The 15,900-nt window shown below is 44.7% G+C and overlaps 1 protein-coding gene across 1 annotated transcript in view; it reads left to right on the top strand.

Moving 5' to 3' along the window:
- Positions 1-12,957, top strand: part of LOC124795612 (peptidoglycan-recognition protein LA-like) — an 85,209-nt gene extending 72,252 nt beyond the window's left edge. Inside the window, exon 4 of the mRNA XM_047259683.1 lies at positions 12,198-12,957. Within this exon, the coding sequence (XP_047115639.1) occupies positions 12,198-12,775 (578 nt within the window). The 3' untranslated portion in view covers positions 12,776-12,957. The remainder of the gene's footprint in view (positions 1-12,197) is intronic.
- Positions 12,958-15,900: the final 2,943 nt, after the last annotated feature.

The raw sequence follows: 15,900 nt of genomic DNA, 5'->3' as shown, positions 1-15,900 counted from the left end.
GGCATAGTGTGCCAAGTCAATTTGATCGCATGGGCGTAGTTTTGTTTCCTGGAGGGCTACGACGAGCGGACAGTGCAAGCGTAGCAGCAACTTTAAGTCCTCTCGGTTGGAGCGAAAGCCGTGGAATATTCCAATGAAGAAGTGCCATCGTGAGAAGAAAAAGAAAAAGGAGAAGCAAGAAGGGGTCACCTCGAAGGCCGCTGAGGGCCTGGCTTCGAGCGAGCACTGCCGCCGCTATCAATAGGCGGAGAGTCATCGTCCATTGGTTCAATAGGTTCATCGGCCATCTTGTTAAGATGGCCGGGAGGGGGAGCTTTCTCCGTCGGTGAACGGCCAGATGTTCGGCTACCAGCGGTGCGGCCAGGCGAAACGGATGACGGCCTAGGGCGGCAACCGCTTGGTGGCACAGGAGAAGAATCGCGCCGTGGCGGAGAAGGAGAACTTTGCTTCCTATGAGCCTTCTTGGAAGGTCGTTTAGTGGAAGTACTAGTCGATGGCTGGGAGTTCGAGGTACGTAGGAAGTCTGCACGGGACGGTTCCTTCTTGAAGGCCCGTGCATCTGACTTCTGGGTCTTTGTTTTGGCAGAAGCTGATGAAGGTGTTTGTGTCTGAGGGGTGACGGGAGGAAGAGGAGACGTCGACCGGGCGATCTTAGCACTGGCCGAACGGACGACCGTAGTGCTGAAGGTCAGATCGCATGTCTGCGTCGCCTGGTAGCCCGAGGCGAGGCGAGGACAGCACTGTATTTCCCCGCTGGGAGCAGCGTGGGCTTCCCACTAGCAAATAGCTTGCGAGCAGCCGAGGTGGACACTTTCTCTTTGACCCGAATCTCCTGTATACAGCGCTCATCCTTGTAGATGGGACAGTCGCGGGAGGACGCTGCATGGTCACCCTGACAGTTCACACAACGAGGAGACGGAGGTGGACAGTCACCCTCATGGGCATCCCTGCCACAAGTGACACATTTAGCCGCATTGGAACAAGACTGACGAGTGTGATTAAAACGCTGACACTGGTAGCAGCGCGTAGGTGTCGGGACATAGGGGCGAACAGAAATAACCTCGTAGCCCGCTTTGATGCGCGACGGCAGCTGAACACTATCGAAGGTCAAGAAAAGTGTCCGGGTCGGTACAAGGTCATTGTTGACCTTTTTTCATGACCCTATGGACAGCCGTCACGCCCTGCTCAGCGAGGAAAGACTGAATCTCCTCGTCAGTCAATCCGTCGAGTGTTCTAGTATATACCACCCCACGCGACGAATTCAAAGTGCGGTGAGCCTCCACCCGGACAGGGAACGTGTACAGGAGTGTGGCCCGAAGCAGTTTTTGTGCCTGAAAGGCGCTCTCAGTTTCTAGTAACAAGGTACCGTTACGCATCCTGGTACAAGACTTGACAGATCCGGCTATGGCATCTACGCCCGTCTGGATAACGAAAGGGTTGACAGATGAAAAATCCTTTCCATCCTCAGATCGAGAAACTACGAGGAACTTTGGGGCAGGCGGTAGTACTTTTGTCACTGGTGGGTGGTCAAGTTTCCGTTTTTGGGCAGAAGTCGAGAGAGAAGAAGAAGAGAAATCCATTGCGGAGGAATCGCCCATGATTGCCAGCGTCTCCGATGGCGCGCTCCTTCCTTGTGGGGACCCTCTCAGAGGGCACTCCCGCCTTAGGTGAATGTTTACACCTCAGGTCACACCTCCCGAGAAACGGACGGAGCGACCAATCGGCATGGTCGGAAGGTGTCAGCTCAGGCAATCACCCCTCTCCGGGCCTGGCCTTTACCAGGGGTATGTGCTTGCCTTACTTGTCTACCCAGGGCGGGGAGTTACGCGTTACCCCGTCACCGGCTACGCGTGCGAACGCGTGGGTCGGCCTTCAGGCACGCACAGGGAGGAAAGAAGAAGAGGAAAAAAGAAGGGAGATAGGGAGAGAAAGGACAGACTGTCTCAAACGCCGAGGCGGAGAACAGAGGGGGGACAAGAAGGCAAGGAGAGGAAGGCAAGGAGAAGAAGGTAAGGAGAAGAAGGCAAGGGAAAAAGTAAGGAAGACAGTGAGAGGGAGAAAGACAAAGAAAGGAACCAAACAAAGGAAGGAAGAAACAAGAATAAGTGAATAACCAAAAGGACCACAAAGAGAAGTCGTGGAACCGTCCGTCTCCGGACGCAGGTGCAAACTACCCCCTTAAGGGGGAGGGACTCCTTTTAGTCGCCTCTTACGACAGGCAGGAATACCTTGGGCCTATTATAACCCCCGGACCCGCAGGGGGACGTACAATTCTGTGCTCCAGACGTACTTTGTCAGAAATTTCTCTCACATACTAAGCGCAATGCGTGATGGTAATAGATTTGTTTTGGCCAGGAGTGCTGTCTTTTCCCATACTAGTCTCGTTTGTATCTCGCCCTTCCTTTATCCACAATCTGTTATTTTGCTTCCAAGGCAGAATAATTCCTTCCGTTTTCCTACTTCATGATCCAGCATGTTGATGAAAAGTTTACCGATGATCTCTTTCCTGCTACTCCTCTTTACTTCGGTTTCCTCTCAATTCATATTGTGTGCTCATTAGACTGTTGACTCCATTCAATAAGCCCTGCGATTCCACTTATTTTCAGTGAGTTTCCCAATATCAACGAGTCTCATCATTTATATCATTTCAACCTGAGTTTTACGCCTTCTCTTGAACTTTCCTTTATCTGCGTCAGTGGTTCTTCGATCACTGCCTCTACGATATGTAAACTAAAGAGTCAGGGTGAAAGATTGCATCACTTTGCTCTTCCATTCTTCTTTTTCTCTCTTCGTTCTTGTACATAATGAATGTTACCCATCTCTTTCTACAAATTACTCTTCTTTCCGAATGTTGAACATCGTGGACCATTTTACATTATCGAAGGATGTTCATAGATTGACAAGTCCTACGAACATTCCTAGACTTTTCTTAAGTCTTGCTACAATCATTAAGCGCCACGTCAGAGCTGCATTTCTGGTGTGTTTACCTTTCCTAACGCCAAACCGATCCTCATCTAATAGATCCTCAACTTTTTTCCCATGCTTCAGTATATTACAGCGTATCTCCGACGTTATTGAACCTGTACATAGAGAAAATAGTGAAAGAAAGTAAAGAGATAGGCGGAAGAGTGAATTTGTAAGAGTGAAGTTGGAAGATTGAGGTTGTAAGAGTAAAGTTCAGGGAGAAGAAACAGAAACTTCAAAGTATGCTGATGGTCTTGTAATTCTGTCAGATACGGCACTAGACATGGAAGATCTATTGCACGGAAAGAATAGTGGCTTGGGAAGAGTTTATAAGATAAACCCAACTGAAGTATGACAGGGGAACGTGTTACAGTCGAATTAAATCAGGAGATGCTCAAAGAGATTTATTAGGATACACTAAAACAAGTAGAAGAGTTTAGTTATTTAGGCAGCATAATAACTGACGATGGTCGATGTAAAGAAGTTATAAAATGTAGCCTGGCATTAGCAAGAAAAGTGTTTCTGAAAAAAAGAGTAATTTTTTTAACATCAAGTATAACTTTTATTCTAAGGAAAATTTTTCCGAAAGTGTTTGTCTGGAGATCAGCCTTGTGTCGAAGTGAAACGTGGACGATTAATAGTGTAGACGAAAAGAGTACAACTTTTGGAATGTGGTGTAGCAGAGGAATGGTGAAGATTGAATGGGGAGGTCGAGTGAATAATGAATTAGTGCTGAATCGAATTCGGAAAAAAGAGTTTTGTGGTACAACTTGGCTGATAGGAGGGGTAGCCTCTGAGATCCTCATGCTGAGGAATGAAGAAATAGTTAATCTGATAATGAAGAGAGGTGTGGGGGGGGTAAAAATTCTGGATGGTGGAGAACATAACGCAAGGGTAGAGAGTAAGGAGCCAGGAGTGGAAACAACAAGGAAAAATCTATTTATCCAGATGTTTAACTCGGTGTCAGTGGTGCTATTTATCAAATCATTGAAATTTAGAGACGTTTATTGTCATCACTAGGAAAGAATTGGTATCACGTGATCGACAGGCACCAAAAGAATTTATAAGACGTTTGTTAATGTTCCCCTATTTACAATAGCGAAGTAGCTTCTGTCACCGATAGAAATTTTAGACTTTTTCGAGACTATTAAACGGTCCGTACGTAGTAAATACAACAACTGAAAAAATCTCATAAAACATGGAAACACAATAAAAAAAATATTTCAAAACAGACAGCAAGGAAAGCTTTCAGAATTCTGAATAAAAATTTATAAATCCATAAAGCTGATAAAATTAAATGAAGGAACTATTGACGTTATATAGTAACGTTTCTTAAACCCAGTGACAATAAACAATGACAGAACCCCAGAGTACAATAACGTGCGCGTAATACCCATGAAACCAGTCATAATTTCAGACGTAAAGTCTTTTAACGTTCTGCCAGGGAATGTGTAACCATAGCAGTGGAAAAGACAACCAAGCCATAGAACACTGCAATGACCTTGAACGAGCAAAAGACACTCCCCAAGATAAATAAAAAGTTTAACTGAGGATAGTCTTGAAACAATAACGCACGGAAACACGCATGTCACACTTCCTTGGTAGGTAGGAAATCTGAAAGTGTTTCGTTTTAAAATGTTTCTCACCAGACTAAATTTCCTTTGGTGTCCCGCTGGCGGTGCCGTGAACGAAGGTGGCAATTCTTACTGTTGTACCCACTGCTGCCGCAAGTTGTGCCCTTGCTCGACCTTGCAGACTACAGAATATTTACGGTGAGGTCCTCCTCATGTATCATACCGAGTGCTGAAATGTGGAAGCATCGAACCCGTGACAGAAGACAGAGTAGGATGTCCGGCTTCATATCCAACAGAAATAAAACATCCGTATGTTTTCGGCGCGGCACTTGAAGCGCGGCAGCTAGTTGGACTTAAAGTCATTAAGCGGGGAAACTACGCTGAGGACAAGACTAAGAACACAGAGAGGCATGCTGCGCACGTCACACGGTCGCTGTAGCCCTCGTTGCTAGGTTACGAAGTGATAATGTGTAGAGGGAAGACCTCTGTCGATAGCAGTTTCATGAGGCGATAAATGTATCACAAGGCTTGACAATAGTAAGCATCCAGAATGAAATTTTCACTCTGCAGCGGAGTGTGCGCTAGTATAAAACTTACTGGCAGATTAAAACTGTGTTCCGGCCCGAGACACGAACTCGGGACCTTTGCCTTTACTCGCGGGCAAGTGCTCTACCGAATGAGCTACCCACGCATGACTCACGACCCGTCCACACAGCTTCACTTCCGCCAGTACCTCGTGTCCTACCTTCCAAACTTCACAGAAGCTCTCCTGCGAACCTTGCAGAACTAGCAGTCCTGGGAGAAAGGATACTGCGGAGACGTGGCTTAGCCACAGACTGGAGGATGCTTCTGTGAAGTTTGGAGGGTAGGAGACGAGGTACTGGGGAATTGAAGCTATGGTGACGGGTCGTGAGTCGTACTGGGGTAGCTCACTCACTAGAGCACTTATCCGCGAAAGGTAAAGATGCCGAGTTCGAGTCTAGGTCAGGCACATAGTTTTAATCTTTCAGGAAGTTTCAACGGTAAGCAGGTTATTAATAGCAAACATGTAAAAGTAAAATTCTTTCAAAAAAAAAAATGGTTCAAATGGCTCTGAGCACTATGGGACTTAACTTCTGAGGTCGTCAGTCCCCTAGAACTTAGAACTACTTAAACCTAACTAACCTAAGGACATCACACACATCCATATCCGAGGTGGGATTCGAACCTGCGACCGTAGCGGTCGCGCGGTTCCAGACTGTAGCGCCCAGAACCGCTCGGCCACCCCGGCCGGCAAAACTCTTTCTACAGATCTCAAACCACTGTAGCAAAAAAGTAGTATGTATAATAAATGTAAAATTGTGTACTAAAAATCTTACATAATCCCGCAAGTGGAAGTTATGTTTGAGTAAACAGTATTCACACCTTCAACTCGTATTTTTCATTAAGATTTGATTCCTTGCTTCTTCGCATATACGGCAATTTATTAAGTTATTCTTTCCAGCAGTACTATGGAAACAAAATGAGGTATGGGTTATCCAACCTCCTCAAATGTATTACAAACAGTCTTCTACTTGACATATGTAGTTATCACTAAAATAATATAACAACTGATTCATAATCGCAGTTGCATCTGGTGATACATCACTTGCATTTTGTAGACATGTTTTCGTTAGTAGCCACACAGTAAGTCGCATACGGAAAATATGTGATACAATGTATAAGGCCACACTACTTTTACGAAGAAACGCTCTACCTAATCTTAAAAATGTTGCTCTTACGGTTTCTGCAGTGTCCTATGTCTCTTGCGACGGATGAATTGCACACTACCAAAACATGATCATCATATCCACGTAGGCTAGCACCAGAACTGGTGAGAAGCTGGTTTCCGCTACTACGTTAACTATTTGCCATGTCTTTGCATTATGAGTAATATCGGTACCTTAATTTATCCTTATGAATTTAGAGATTCAAATGGTTCAAATGGCTCTGAGCACTATGGGACTTAACATAAATGGCTCTGAGCACTATGGGACTTAACGTCTAAGGTCATCAGTCCCCTAGAACTTAGAACTACTTAAACCTAACTAACCTAAGGACATCACACACATCCATGCCCGAGGCAGGATTCGAACCTGCGTCCGTAGCAGTCGCGCGGTTCCGGACTGAGCGCCTAGAACCGCGAGACCACAGCGGCCGGCATGAATTTAGAGAGTTCTTGTTACTGTTTCATCTAGATATTCGTCTCTCATTTCCATCGAATATTTACTGATTACTCGACTCCAGACAGGGTAATGTGCAGCTGTCAGTTCTCTAATGGGACTTTAGTGTCCGAACAGTTTCTGCGTATTTAATAGCTTATATAAAAAGCAACCGTCTGAAACGAAACCTGACACTTCTGTAGGTCGTTTGTTGCGGCTCAGTAGTTGGTGTAAAGGGGTAATAGAAGGCATTCACTGTACAACTTTCGAAACGGTTTGTGGAGCCATCATTTATACGATGCAGTATCCTCCAGGTATACACTAGGGTTGGAACTTTAATAGTGGCAACTATTTATTTACAACTCCTGCAAAATAGATACGTGTTTCAAAGTTTTACTGACCTTCAGAGTAGTCACCAGCATTGTGTATAACCCGTTGCCAGCGATTTGGAAGTCGTAGGGTACTCTTAGCAGTGCCAGTTGTGTTGACAGTTCGAGCGGCGCGGTCTACTGCCCGTCGAATTTGTAGCAGTTCTGAAGCGAATGCCTTGAAGTGTTTCCTTCAGTTTAGGAATCGAGTTGAACTCACGAGGGCTTAAGTCAGGGGAGTGCAGCAGGTAGTATAGCACTTAGCAGCCCCATCAGCCAAACACATCAGTAACAGCTTGCACTGCACATGCTTGAGCATTGTCCTGCAAAATGATGGCCAGGTCCTGCAGAAAGTGCCATCACTTCTGTCTGTAAGCTAGTCGTAGGTTGTGTTCCAAAAATGAACAGCACAGAGACAGAAGTGGTGACACTTTCTGCAGGACCTGACCATCATTTTGCAGGACAACGCTCAAGCACGTTCAGTGCAAGCCGTTACTGATGTGTTTGACTGGTGGGGCTGCTAAGTGCTATACCACCTACTGCACTTGCCTGACTTAAGCCCTCGTGAGTTCAACGCGATTTCTAAACTGAAGGAAACACTTCACGGCATTCGCTTCAGAACTGCTACAAATTCGTCGGCCCATAGACCGCACCTCTCGAACTGTCAATACAACTGGCACTGCTAAGAGTATCTTACGACTTCCACATCGCTGGCAACGGGTTGTACACAATGCTGGTGACTACTTTGAAGATCAGTAAAACTTTGAAACACTTATCTGTTTTGTACGAGCTGTAAATAAATAGTTGCCACTATTAAAGTTCCAACCCTCGTATAAGTAATTATGTGTTAATATTCGTTATCGCCGTGACCGCCGTAAGTTCTTTCCGGTGCAGATGGCCGGAACAATTATTGCTACACGCACTCACTAAGACTGTGTAGTGTGGTGATCATGTTTTGTGATTTTTCATGTACGGTGAGATCCAGGCCTTTCCGTCGGATAGTGTAATTTTATTGGAGTCTTCCCTTTGATTATTTTTGTTTTTCCATAGATATGTAAATTATATTTTGTATACGTCGAATGTTTTATAGGTTTAACTTCATAATATACATCCAGGATGAACATATGATTCAGTTCTTTGTAAAACCCATAATGGCTGCAGAATTATTTCGTTAGGAAATTTGGACATGAAAAGTTGTCACAGACCACGACAGTTTACAGCGCATTAGGTTTTGTAATTTAATTGTCTCCATATCGCATTTCCCTATAACAAATTGATACCATTACTCTTCTGTGCCATCCTTGAATGTTTATATCCTGGTCAAAAGCACCGAATAATGGTAGGTAACACACATTTTTGTTATTCAACTTTCCATGAACATTCGGCTCGAGGTTGAAGCTCACTATTGTGTCCTTATCTGCTTATAATTAAATTTTATTTGATCCGTTTCCGTCTTGAGGAAATGCAATTCTCTTCCTTTCAGATGTGTGTCGCTGAAGTTACCGCATCATGAACTGCATTTTTATTTTCTTTCTATTAGGTAACCAGAAAACTGCTCTTTACTGCCTGTACATACAGAAATTCCAGCTTTTATAGGAACTGTTCACAGATTTGAAATACATCCTGTTTCCACCAGCTGCTATTATTGTGATTTTCCGTATTTTGCGTTATAGCTGTTAGTCTTCCATAGCTTGTCAATCGCAACCATAGAGCACTTATTTTAAAATGGTATTTACATCGAAATTTGTGACGGGATTGTTGCGGTTAACATTATTTTATAGTGTGTGTGTGTGTGTGTGTGTGTGTGTGTGTGTGTGTGTGTACGTGCGTGTGTGGTGTAAGCATTGTGTCCTCACTTACTTGTTTTGCTTTTCACGTTATTTTCACAATGAAAGCTGCACTTACTAAAAACTTGCGGTTTGTCACTGTTTAAAAAATTCAAAACCATATGCTGACAGTTGAATGTTAGTGCACTGTTAGGAGTAACATTCCCAGTCGTAAATTTTCGATGCAAATAACCTTCTTCATTAAGTTCTCTGTGGTTGCATATGACAAACTGTAAAGAAAAATAGTTATAAAGCAAAATACAGAAAATCACAATAACAACAGGAGGTGAAATATCAGAGCGAGATCGGATTAGGTAACAGCTACGGTAACAATATACAGGGTGTTTATTAATGAATATCAGGGTTTCAACGCTTTATAATATTTATTATATTAAACTTACAGTTATAAGTGATACATCAAATGAAAGAGTAACTCAAACAGTTTTACCAAGAACCTTATAAACATTCAATGTGAGCACCATTTGTGACACGGCACACATCAAGTCTATAGCCGAGTTCTTCCCAAACGTTGATAAGTGTGTCTTCAGTGATTGTAGCAACAGTTGCTTCAATCCGGTTTCTTGACTCAGGGAGGTCTGTTGGCAGCGGAGGCACGTACACACGATCCTTGATGAAGCCCCAAAGGAAAAAATCACATGGCGCTAGGTCGGGTGAACGTGGAGGCCATGAAAATGCAAGCCCTGTCATTGGGCCCCTTGCGGCCTATCCAGCGCTTGGGTACAGTGAAGTTCAACCAATCACTTACTTCGCTATGACAGTATGGTGCTTGCATTGAACATTTAGAAGGTTCTTGGAAAACTGTTTGAGTTGCTCTTTCATTTGACATATCATTTATAACTGTAAGTTTAATGTAATAAATATTATAATGCGTTAAAACCCCGATATTCATTTATGAACACCCTGTATACGGGACTAAAGATTATGCACAGTTTACAATGAGTTGTTGACAGACGTTATACAGTATTTGGTACACTGCTAAATACAGTGAACGACGACTACCATCATGTGTAGAATGCCCAGTTCGATTACTCTTGATGGCGAGTGCAGGTGAGTCCTGCGTTGAGGTTCTGTCTAACTGGCAAACAAACAGCTGACCGGCTCCCTGTTTCTACTTATACTGGCGCCCTGTCCCACGTATCAAACAGTAAGGGATGTACCTTAAAGGCAATCAAAGTTGCTACGGAGGTGTAAAGATACACTGTTTTGCTGAATTCCAGATAGGAGTTTTCCAAATCCTGTAGCAAATTACATTTGTTTCGGGATAGGGTGAATACCTTTCTTAAAAAATGAAATTTCTGTATGTACAGAGAGGAAAGAGTTTTCCTGCTACCTGAGGGAAAGAAAATTAAAGACCCACTGACGATGCTGTAACTTTAGTGAAATATTTTTGGATAAAAAGAAGAAAAAAATTGTGCTGGCACAAGTAGGATTCTATGTCGAAACAAATGTAGTTCGCCTGAGGATTTGGAAATCTCCTGTTTGGAGTTCAGCAAAAAAGTGTACCTTTGCACCACCGTACCACCTTTTTTTTTAAACATATGTTCAAAATAGTTCAAATGGCTCTGAGCACTATGGGGCTTAACGTCTGAGATCACCAGTCCCCTAGAACTTCGAACTACTTAAACATAACTAACCTAAGGACAACAGACACATCCATGCCCGAGGCAGGATTCGAACCTGCGACCGTAGAGGTCACGCGGTTCCAGGCTGAAGCGCCTAGAACCGCTCGGCCACACCGGCCGGATTAATATACACTCCTGGAAATGGAAAAAAGAACACATTGACACCGGTGTGTCAGACCCACCATACTTGCTCCGGACACTGCGAGAGGGCTGTACAAGCGATGATCACACGCACGGCACAGCGGACACACCAGGAACCGCGGTGTTGGCCGTCGAATGGCGCTAGCTGCGCAGCATTTGTGCACCGCCGCCGTCAGTGTCAGCCAGTTTGCCGTGGCATACGGAGCTCCATCGCAGTCTTTAACACTGGTAGCATGCCGCGACAGCGTGGACGTGAACCGTATGTGCAGTTGACGGACTTTGAGCGAGGGCGTATAGTGGGCATGCGGGAGGCCGGGTGGACGTACCGCCGAATTGCTCAACACGTGGGGCGTGAGGTCTCCACAGTACATCGATGTTGTCGCCAGTGGTCGGCGGAAGGTGCACGTGCCCGTCGACCTGGGACCGGACCGCAGCGACGCACGGATGCACGCCAAGACCGTAGGATCCTACGCAGTGCCGTAGAGGACCGCACCGCCACTTCCCAGCAAATTAGGGACACTGTTGCTCCTGGGGTATCGGCGAGGACCATTCGCAACCGTCTCCATGAAGCTGGGCTACGGTCCCGCACACCGTTAGGCCGTCTTCCGCTCACGCCCCAACATCGTGCAGCCCGCCTCCAGTGGTGTCGCGACAGGCGTGAATGGAGGGACGAATGGAGACGTGTCGTCTTCAGCGATGAGAGTCGCTTCTGCCTTGGTGCCAATGATGGTCGTATGCGTGTTTGGCGCCGTGCAGGTGAGCATCACAATCAGGACTGCATACGACCGAGGCACACAGGGCCAACATCCGGCATCATGGTGTGGGGAGCGATCTCCTACACTGGCCGTACACCACTGGTGATCGTCGAGGGGACACTGAATAGTGCACGGTACATCCAAACCGCCATCGAACCCATCGTTCTACCATTCCTAGACCGGCAAGGGAACTTACTGTTCCAACAGGACAATGCACGTCCGCATGTATCCCGTGCCACCCAACGTGCTCTAGAAGGTGTAAGTCAACTACCCTGGCCAGCAAGATCTCCGGATCTGTCCCCCATTGAGCATGTTTGGGACTGGATGAAGCGTCGTCTCACGCGGTCTGCACGTCCAGCACGAACGCTGGTCCAACTGAGGCGCCAGGTGGAAATGGCATGGCAAGCCGTTCCACAGGACTACATCCAGCATCTCTACGATCGTCTCCATTTGAGAATAGCAGCCTGCATTGCTGCGAAAGGTGGATATACACTGTACTAGTGACGACATTGTGCATGCTCTGTTGCCTGTGTCTATGTGCATGTGGTTCTGTCAGTGTGATCATGTGATGTATCTGACCCCAGGAATGTGTCAATAAAGTTTCCCCTTCCTGGGACAATGAATTCACGGTGTTCTTATTTCAATTTCCAGGAGTGTATGTCCCATACCGTTTGGTACATGGAAGTTGTATTTGCACACGAGGAAGTGTGGTATTTATGATCACAACAGTCTGTATCTGATTGCAGATACAACACTTGATCGGCAGTTGATGACAGAACTCGGACGAGAGATCAAATTGTGGCCCAAGCGGAGTTCAGCGCCAGCCGACTCTACGAGTCTTCTGCTTCACCCCATTCCTGCCGTGGTCGTCGGAGACACGCCTGGCGCGTACTGCGAGACGGAAGCCGCGTGCGTGCCACTGCTGCGTAAATACAGCGACGAGCGCCAGGTCCGGTGGAACTTCCTCGTAGATGTGGCGGGCAACGTCTACGTGGACCGGGGCTGGGACGCTGCCAGCAGCGTGTCGTCCTGGCTACAGGGCTGCAACATAGCAGTAGCACTCGTGGGCAACTTCCAGGACCAAAATGCTACCGACAGTATGATGAACTCGCTGCGGCAACTGCTGGAATTCGGTGTGAGCTCGGGTAAGCTGAGACCCGACTACCGACTCGTATCGTACGGCCAGGTGGACTCCGTGATCCCCGTTAAGAGTCCGGGGGACGGCGTGCTGAGAGTGATAAACGGATGGCCACATCGATGCGTGGCAGACTGTGACCTTGGCCTAGAATGTCTTCACTCAACACGTATAGTTAAGAACCGTTAGACAAAACGACCATTTTATTCGAGATTAAGATAAATTGCGTGAAACCGTAGGCAATAGTTTTGTACTTATTCTAGTGCTGCTAATTTTCTTTGAAGATACCTACACAGTTACTAACATTTATTTCAGTGACCCCGTATTCTCGTACAGTTTCGGCCATGGGCCATTTATAAATGCCTACGTACAATTACTGACACCAAAAAAATGAAATAATCTGTTTTGTCGTACACTCCCATACTGGTATAGTTTTGGATCTCATTTCAAGAAAATAAATTTACTTAACTAATTCATGATACTGCTATTAGTACTAAAGTGGACTAAACTCCGTCTGAACAGGCCTTGGTAGGCCCAACGGTACCGACCGGCCGCCATGCCATCCTCAGATCACAGGCGTCACTGGATGCCGTATGTCAGTTTACGAGACCGGAGCCGCTACTTCTCAATCAAGTAGCTCCTCAGTTTGCATCGCAAGGGCCGAGTGCACCCCGCTTGCCAACAGCGCTCGACCGACCGGAGGGTCGCCCATCCAAGAGCTAGCCCACCCCGACAGCGCTTAACTTCGGTGATCTGACGGGAACTGGTGTCACCACTGCGACAAGGCCATTGGCGTACTGTTATTAGAAGTTAGTTTAAAACAGTGCTATATTTCCTGTATAGCTGTTGTTGTAAATGGACATAATAATAAAACCATATGATAGTACTAGTACCGTTTTTCTACCTTTCTACGTGACAGTATTATTTCCTTGATTCCATCGTGGAAGATACCCTGTGGTGTACCTTAGTAGCTTTCAGAGAGTAAGAGATCTTCATCAGGCAAAAAGACACATAAATTCATATGAACAACATTACGATAGTAATTACACACAAAGACATGATGGTTTCGAACACAAGCATTTCCTTTCAGTGAGAAAGTTTAAAACATTTAAAAACGACAGGAAGCAAATACATCCACTGGACAGTTCAACATAAGCTAGAATTTATTATTAGTTTCCTTGAAGGGGAACCAGCGAGAAGAATGCGACGAATTGCTAGACAGTGTTTTTCAGTATAAGCATTCCAGGAAGCATTTCTAGTAGCATATTGGTCAGATACCACACACAGTAGCATTAAAGATCAAATTAGTCTGCCAAATTTCGAGAATTCTAGTTTCCCAAAAATCACACAATTTTTCGAGTATATGGTTGAACAAAACCAATACCTCAATGAGCCATACAGTCAATCTGCATTAATACAGCTACATATTTCAAAACTCCCCACAGCATTAAAAGTGTCATTATTAACAGGCCAGAAAAAGGACAGCGGTACGCATTTAGAGACATCCTGCAATTGCTAGAGGTACACCAGGCAGATTATGCGTTTGTTAATAAGAACTTTTCATGACATAACGCAAACCAGACAAACACTGCTAATTTTGAGCAAACACGATTTGGCAATAACAATCGTAATAAACTCTTTTGCAGCGAAAATGAAAATTTTAATCGAAAATACGCGCAGGGATTTAATGAACAGCAGTATAATAATAATGTACATTACAATTCAAGACAGCAACAAAGCGATCCAAATAACACGACACATATACGACAGGAAATGCCGAACCGCTCAAACTTTCACATGACTCATCGCCCAGAAAATGCGTCAGGTGCAAGCCATTACACGGGTCAGCCGCAAAAATACACAAAACGAACAAAGACAGCCTTTTCAGAGAAACACGCGTGCCTCGCTGTATAACCACAGCTATAACGACAGAAGGAGAGAAAACGAACACTGACCACAAAGGACATTCTACAATGATAATTTTCATAGAAATTCAAACAGTGCACAACAACCAAGTCATCGTATGAAGGTACCAGACACAAGATTTCATCCGCCACCTACCGTTTATAATCAAAACGGTAGAACAGTACAGCTCATAGAAAACACACAACGCTCCCCGACAGAAAATGAAATGTCAGAACATTCATGACTAGAGATAGCCTGTGATGAATCTCTAAATGACGACACGATGGATAAGGACAGAGAAAAGATAACGATAGAGAATGCCATTACATTCGATGACGTGCGAGACACATTGTTACACGAAAAACCGATCATGCAGAAAACTATATGCCACCCAACAATCCAGATAAATTTAAAGTCACAAAATATTTTAGCAATAATTGATTCAGGCTCACCAATGTGCGTAATTAACGAAGACACATTTAACAGATGCAATAGCAATAATGATTACCCAGTATACCCGTTAAACAAAACTAAAGTTAAGGGAGCATTTCCAGGAAAAAGCACTGAAGTCAAAAGACAGACACAATTAACGTTTGTTTTTGCAGGGCAAACTTTCCACAGCAGTTGTTGGATAGTTCCACATTTAACAACTGATATAATATTTGGAATGAATTTTCTCGTACAGTACGACGCAAAGATTGACTTTAAATCGTCATACCTAACATTACAGAAGGAAGGCAGTGAGGTGGTAGTGACATTTCAAAACATAGTATCCTCAGAAGAACAAAATATGCACAGGATCGAGATTATTGCAGATTCTAAAGATAACGATTGTTATCTCACACTATACACGAATACACATAATAACGACATGGCAGAGGAACAGGAGTATAATGTATTAGAGACAATTACACGCAAGGTTGGAGACAGTATAGCAAAAGACGACACAGAACGCACAGAATTAGAAAGTATTTTCGTGCAACATAAAAGAGTTTTTAACAATGTTCCAGGAACGATGACAGGATTTATGTACGAATTTCAGGTGAAACCACACGAGACTTTCAAAGCAAAACACTATCCAATCCCGCATATACACACAGATGCAGTTAAGAAAGAGTTACGAGCAATGATTAATCAGGGTATAATTGAACCAGCAGCAAGCCAATATGTAAATCCATTACACATCGTTGAAAAAAAGGATGGATCCCTCCGTTTGGTTTTAGATTCACGTCAGGTTAATAAAATAATCATTACAGAAACGGAGCGACCACAGACGTTAGAAGAGTTACTGCAAAAGTTTCATGGCACCTCTGCATTAACCACCCTCGATCTCAAATCAGGATTTTGGCAAGTCCATTTGCATCCAAATTGCCGAAAGTATACGGCATTCCTTTGCTTTGGTGAATGTT

This window comes from Schistocerca piceifrons, chromosome 4, assembly GCF_021461385.2.
Source record: "Schistocerca piceifrons isolate TAMUIC-IGC-003096 chromosome 4, iqSchPice1.1, whole genome shotgun sequence".
NCBI classification, from domain to species: Eukaryota; Metazoa; Arthropoda; class Insecta; order Orthoptera; family Acrididae; genus Schistocerca; species Schistocerca piceifrons.
The sequence above is the reverse complement of the archived record's forward strand: the minus strand, read 5'-3'. Positions and strand labels throughout refer to the sequence as shown.